The sequence below is a fragment of the Salmo salar genome, chromosome 22 (genome assembly GCF_965601325.2).
Source record: "Salmo salar chromosome 22, fSalSal1, whole genome shotgun sequence".
Lineage (NCBI taxonomy): Eukaryota > Metazoa > Chordata > Actinopteri > Salmoniformes > Salmonidae > Salmo > Salmo salar.
The window spans coordinates 39615677-39623127 of NC_138312.1; the positions used below are offsets into that span (position 1 = coordinate 39615677).

General features: G+C 41.1%; 1 protein-coding gene across 1 annotated transcript; it reads right to left on the reverse strand.

Moving 5' to 3' along the window:
• Positions 1-286: 286 nt before the first annotated feature.
• Positions 287-4075, reverse strand: trub2 (TruB pseudouridine (psi) synthase family member 2). Its single transcript, XM_014167856.3, has 8 exons — positions 3791-4075; positions 3008-3145; positions 2771-2845; positions 2544-2605; positions 2322-2403; positions 2139-2211; positions 1743-1879; positions 287-898 (listed from the first exon to the last, which is right to left on the reverse strand). Exons 1-8 carry the CDS (start codon positions 3906-3908, stop codon positions 555-557), a joined length of 1029 nt encoding a protein of 342 aa, XP_014023331.1. The 5' UTR covers positions 3909-4075; the 3' UTR covers positions 287-554.
• Positions 4076-7451: the final 3376 nt, after the last annotated feature.

Genomic DNA, 7451 nt, shown 5'->3' on the forward strand with positions numbered 1-7451 from the left:
CTTTTCTTTTTTAAACTTATTGCTTGCTGATATGAAAGATAAGGTCCTTATGTTTCCAGAACTGTACTGCAAGCAATGCGTGTTAATGTTCAAAACAAGCGTCAGGGATCTTAACAAAACCCCTATACAGAAGATGCCTTCACCCAATGACTTGTGTGTAATGGAATGGAAATGAGAGTCATGATCAAGGGCTAATGTTGGGATGGCTCACAAGCTACTCACTGGTGTTTCTTAGAACTAAGAATATTTATTAGCTTATTTCCCCCTACAGATTGAGATGATCACATAATTTGGTATATTTTAATTTAAAAGAACAGACACTGACTGACAAACAGGTCATACATTTTACATTGGCATAATGAAAGCTGACATTGCACATGAAAAAAAATTAAAAAAAATAAAGCTTTCCAACAGCCACATCTTCATTAGCCTTGGCTCCAGGCTTCGCACTCGTAGGTGAGGTGAAAGCCTGTGGCAGAGGCTACATCTTCATTGACTAAAACCAGTATGTTTTGAGGCTGATGTAGCTTTCAAGGATATCTATTCCAAGGACATCAAGAGCCAAATGCTTTTGATGTCAATACAGAGTGTAACCGGTGGGAATCACCTGTGACTGCTGCTTCTTCTGCCATTTCCTGTCTCTGACTGGCTGTTCCTGTATCCTTCCCTGGCTGTGTGTGCTTGGCTTTGCTAGCCTTTCTGGAAGAGCAGTACTGTCTGATGGCCTGTATGACATCTGGGGAAGTCCAGTGTTGATGGGTCAAGGCGTGTTGTAGGGTGAAGGGTCCGTCTCGAGTGCGGCGCACTCCCTTACATACGGCCGTGCTGCGGAGCTCCAAGCCCACTTCATGCAGGATTCTGCACAGGTACCGCTGGGTTTCATTCAAACACTGCACCTCTGTGAGAGGGAGAAAACTGGATACTGAAATGTACCAAACTGAACTAGCAAGTTTCAAGTTGTATTAGTCGTATGTATGGGACACGCATGGTATACATTGTCCAACGAAATGCTTACTTGCAGGTTCCTTCTTGACAATGCAATAACAATATGAAATAGTAAAAAAAATAAGAATATGAACATCAAATAAATGGCAGTAGAATAGAATTAACATTTGAGCATATGTATAATACAGGAAGGCACAATTTATAGTACCATATTTACACATGTATTGGGTAAGGGGGAGGGGAGTGTATACATTGAATTGAGCACTGGGCAATTTCACGGTAACAGATTTGATTTATAGTACAATATTTACACATGTATTGGGGAAAGAGGGTCAAGTGTAAAAATTGAAGTATAAATTGAATTGAGCACTGGGCAGTTCCACGGTAACATAATACTGTATGTCAAACAAAAACCAATGATTGCAAAGTTAAACAAACCATACAACTATGCACAATAACTACTTTTAACAATTTATACTGTAGTTCTTGTGCATAGAGTTGTATGGTTTGTTTAACTTTGCAATCATTGGTTTTGGTTTGGCATACATTTTAAAGTGAAAAATCAGTCTCCGTGTCACTCTGTCATCATGGAATTGCCCCACTATTCAAGAATACCGGATATGAATCTAATGCAACAAGGTGTCTGTTGCAGTTCATCAGTTAGAAAGAGCCATGTGCCAAGTCCTATTGCATGCGAGTGTGTCCCTGTGTCTTTGTGTGTACTGGTACTGTGTGTGATCAAGTGTCTATCAAGTGTTGTACAGTACAGGTGAAACTGGAGGTGGCAATACATTTACCCAAGGTAAAATGGGGTGGTTGGAAGTGTAATAAACGCAGGCCTGTCATAATAGGGGGAGACTTCCCGTCGGGATGCAGTTCCCCCTTCACAGCCAGCTCATAGGCCTCCTGGGTGCTCATGTCCACCTTAGAGTACCTGCCAGAACAAACAGTTATCCTACACTGCTCCACACACTAGGTATAGCAAAAATAATAAATAAGCTTTCACTGGCACTGACAACAACTGACTGGCACTTATATCACAGCATTAGTTTGGTAAGTAATGGGGTTGAATTGGTACAGGTCTATGGGAATGCTCTAATTGCAATAAACCTTGGTTCAGTGAGTAGATCAAGTAAGGTGAACAGAGAGGGATAAGAGGTGGACCACAGAACTAGAATGAATGGTGGACGTACGTGAGCAGGGCCTTCTGATTGGATCCTTGCATCATGGCCAGGACTCTCTCCAGCTTGTCCCGTGTGATGTGATCTGGAGGGCATGTCAAGGGTTACTACACAGTCAAGATAATGTTTTTATAGATTCTGTATTTATTACAATAAGGTGCAAGGCAGAAAAAAATAAAGTGCTGCTGTACCTACCATATGTGGTCCTCTCTATGAGGCGGCCTGTGTGAGAGAAATTATCTGTGGCCATCCCCAATTCACCTTCCAATGTATAATCCTGAATAAATTATCGAAAGTTGAACAAAAAATGCATCATGGCAATCTCAGCATTCTATCAGAACGATGCCATATGGATTTTCCACCTCCAATAAACTGTACGCTCTTTTACTTGTAACATAAATAGAGATGAATGCTTACTCTAGTGACATGAGATCTGTAGAGATCAGTCAGAGCCTTGTTTGCCTGGCCAACACCAAGAACTGAGGAGAAACAGATGCCATGATGATGTACATGATCAAACATGAAAACTTATATCGGTGCAGTAATGCAGGCCCGATGTGGTTCAAATGAGCATATCCCTCAGCAATATATATATATATATATTTTTTTTTTTGTAATTTGGAGGACATGACAGAAAGTCCCACCTAGAACTCCAGAGGAAAATACGTCCAGGCGATGTCCCACTCCTACTCCTATGTGCTGGAACTCAGGTCCACTCACTGACATGAAAACAGTAAGACCGTTATTGAATTCACACAAATCCAGCATCATTACGATATGGAGAGCCTCACCTTTAAAATACAAGTGAAAGCACTTATAGGTTGTGTAAGGGACAGGTCATGAAAGACTTGGAAGTGATTGTACAGTGAACCTGAACATACCCAGAGGGTGATGAGCCAGAGTTGGGACAGAGGCTACAGACAGGGTGAGCTCATTGGAACCCTCAGCCACAACACCGGTGGGCTCAGCCAGGAACTGGACCCGCTGACGAGGGGCTGGAGGAGGGGCAGCATTTATCCCTTTGGAGAGAGATTGCATCAACATCATCGGTCCCGTCCAACTCAGTTAGTAGAACATGGCGGTTGAAATGCCAGGGTTGTGGGTTCGATTCCCAGGGGGACCAGGACGAATATTTTTTCTGAAAATCTATGCTCTCTGGATAAGAGCGTACGCTAAATGACTAGAAATGTAAGATGTAAAATTATTCTCTAATTTCCTTCAACTGCACTGCTGTGAATGAACTGGACATGTGACAGGAAATCCCTTGCTGGCATTTCTTGTTAAGTGGTAAACCCATTAGGTAACAGCAGTAGCAACTCAACCATATAACGTTACTACTAAACATTACCGGCTCTCTAAAATGTCGGATAAACAATACTTTCCTGTGGATATTTTGTCTCAAATTACAAGCAACTATAGTGCAAACCGCACAGACAACAGGTAGAGTAAGCTTAAATGTAATTTTATTCAACATTCTGGCTTGTAAGGTACATTTACACGATTTTGCAGGCATTATTTCCAGGCTGAATATACCAATTAACTGTGTATTATAGCCGGATTAATCAAACTACAATTAAGCATGCAATTATCAAAATAACAACATGGGGGATTATTTTGCATTTGTAGTGCAAAAGTAAATACTAGTGTCAGTAACGTTATAGTACCTTTGAGCAGGTTTGTCTTGACGGTATCCCGGACGAGTTTCCAGTGGACACCGGGGGGTTTGTAAATGGAAAACAATCCCTCTAGTTTATGAAACACGCGAACAGATGGCGTCGTCATGACGCTAGATCTCAACAAATATTGTCCAGCATTTGTTACCCATAAACGTTAAATAACGCTGTACTTCGTCAAATTTCACATAAACGCAGTTCCAACGTGGCAATCTTTCACATCTCGACAATGTCAACATGTCGAACTAATGCGCACACGTAGATGTGACTTATATATTCCAGAACACTGCCACCTAACGAGCTGGAGTAGTTACTTCACTTGCCTTGGCCACATTAACAAATGTTTCCCATGCCAATAAAGCCCTTGAATTGAATTTAAATTGAATTGTATTTATTTAAACCTAAACCCAAATAAATAAATGTTAGAGTTATCAAAATAATAGAATACAACTGTATTGTTCGTCCAGGATGGACATTTTTCTTTGGCATCACCTTCCATTAAAAGGATCATATACACATACATTCTCACCCCATACACACCAGTCATGTTGCATACACTAAAATCAGAGGACACTGATACATTCACTCACAACTGACTGCTGTCTCAACTGCACTGGATAGATATGTATATATACTGATACAATTTACTTTGCATTTAGTAGTCCAACTGCACAAGGAACGAATGCTTGAACACGTTCTTCTTGGCCATGGGCATTCTGAAGCACCGGCCAGAGGGAAGCCTCTCCAACTGAGGGTGTAGAGGGTGGGAGGGGTCGCCAATGACAGCCAGTGCCTTCTTTTTGGTTGCTTTGTGGAACAGACTGCTCAAATGTGCCTGTGGTCGACCAATTACTTTGCTGGCTACATTTACTATTCTGTTCAGTTTGCTTTTGCTCCTCACGCTCTGATTACCATATCAGACTGTCATGTTGAACGTGAGGATGCTCTCCACCAAGCTGCTGTACACACTCTCCAGAACATCCTGGATGACCTCAATTTCCTGATTAAAAACAGGCACTGGCTTGCTTTAAAAAAAAAATACAGTCTGCAAAACTCAGCTTGTTATCAATTTGTGTTCCTAGGTATTTGACTAATCTTGACTAACCGGTGCTCCCGCACATTGACTCTGTACCATGTACCCCGTGTATATGGCCTCGCTATTTTTATTTTACTGCATTGTTGGTTAAGGGTTTGTAAGTAAGCATTTCACTGTAAGGTGTACACCTGTTCTATTTGGCTCATGTGATAAATAAAATTTGACTTGATTTCAAACACTTAACCACATCCACAGGTTGGTTGTTCGGAGAGAGTGGTTGGGACATTGGCAAGTTGTTGCCATTGATGATCAGATCCTTTGTCTTTTCCACATTGATGTGGAGGGCACTTGACCGGCACCATTCATGAAGGTTGTTGGTCTGTTTAAATTAGCTGTCCCCATCTGACTTAGCATCTTTAAAAATAGAATCCTACCAGAGCCATGTCATCCATGTACTTGAAAAGGGTCACATTATTTCATTGGTTCTTCATCTCATTAGTGTAGATAGAAAACAACAGCGGTGAAAGGACACACCCCTGGGCGCCCCTGTGTTCAGGGTCAGCTCATCAGAGAGGGCCCCATTCATGAGGACCCTCTGTGGGCTGTCAGTTAAAAAGTCCTTGATCCGTTGACATTCAGGTCCAGTAGTCGTTTCAGGAGTGTTTGTCTTTGCATTGTATTGAAAGCTGAACTAAAATCAATAAATACATGTGTGCATATGATTTTGCAAGTTGAAAGCCACCGTGTTTACCGAGGTCAGGGTAGCATCCTCAGTCGTTTACAAAGGATGAACAGTCTGCACTTTTATTGTTCTCTCTTTTCCTTTCTCTTCCCATCATTGAATTAAGCCCTTCCCATGCTTGTCTTGGACTGCCTGTACAGAACTGCTGCTCCACGTTATCCTTGAAGTCCTTTTTAGCTTTCCCCATTTTGACCTGAATTCATTTTCTTTCTCCTTTACAGCATCAGTATCTCCTTTCAGGAATGCAAACTTCCTTTAATTGAGGCTCATTTTCAAGTCCTTAGACACCAGGGTTTGTTGTTCGGAAATACTCTGAATGTTTTTGTGTTAATGACAGTATCCTCACAGAACTGGATGTATGATGTGATGCTGTCTGTCAACTCGTGGGGATGCCTGCACGAGTCAAAGAACACCTTCCAGTCTGTGACGTCAAAGCAATCATTCTCTCTACTCTCTGTCCATACCTGAATGGATTTCTCTACGGGTTTTTCACGTTTCACCTGCTGCCTGTATCTCGGTAGGAGATTAATAACGTTGGTATGATGGTATGATTTCCCGATCAGTGCTCTGCACACTGCCTTGTATGCATCCTCTACCTTGACATAGCACTGGTCCAGGATGCGAGTTGAGCGAGTTGGACAGGTGACATACTGTTGCAGAGTGGGGAGGTGCTAGCAGAGGGAGAGTGTATTAAAATCCCCAAACACAAATAGCGCAAGTATTATCTACAAAGATACATAGCCCCACGGCCCCACCTATTGATTTACAGTATGTGATGTTCTTTTGTCTCGATCTGCTCTAATAACAGCGTATCCATCAATGTTCACGTCAATATTGTCCTGCTTGAGCCACGTTTCTGTAAAGCAGATTCAATTACTTATCCTAAAATCCTCTTCAAATGTAGCCCTTGCCGATAACTCATCCAGTTTATTATTTAGTGACCACACATTTGACAGGGTTATCACCGGGAGCAGGTGAAGGCTTTCCCGCCTCCGTAGTCTGTTCCTAACACCATCTCTTGAGCCTCGCTTCTTAGTTTCCCTTTTTGACTTTGTAGAACAACCATCATTTAAGGCAATGCTGTTTTTGAAAGTGAGCAGAAACTCACGGGAGTAGGTGATGGTGGTTGATTTACTCACTGAATCCATACAACCCCCTGTAGTGATTGTAACGTTTTCTGCATATTATGGAGATTAGGATTAAGAAGGTCACACACCAAATCAAATCACATTTTATTGGTCACATACACATGGTTAGCAGATGTTATTGCGAGTGTAGCGAAATGCTTGTGCTTCTAGTTCGACAGTGCAGCAATATCTAACAAGTAATCTAACAATTCCACAACAACTACCTAATAAAGGAATGGAATAAGAATATATACATCTAAATGTATCAATGAGCAATGACCGAGCTGCATAGGCAAAATGCAATAGATGGTATAAAATACAGTATATACTGTACATACTGGCGGTTCTAGCTTGTATGGCTCCCTTAGCGAACCCCCACTTCAGCCCCCCCCATAAAGCACCATTCTGCACTAACTGTAATTTTTATTCAGATATTTGGAACAACATAAATAAATAATCATAACATTTAAAACTATATAAATATACAAATATGTACAAAAATAAGACTCATAAATATAAAAAATAAGTAATAGAAACAAATTTGTGTTGATTTGGCACTCAAGCATCAATACATTACCCATCCCCCAACACTGTCACCCAAGAGTCAAGACTAAACCAATTCACCTTTGGTGGTGTGCAGACTGGTTTTATATTATTCTTAACGATTTTACACAAACCAGAAGAAAATGCAACAATGTCTGTGAAAATTTATGTTCACAGTATTATGAATGAATTGTGGTTTATTTG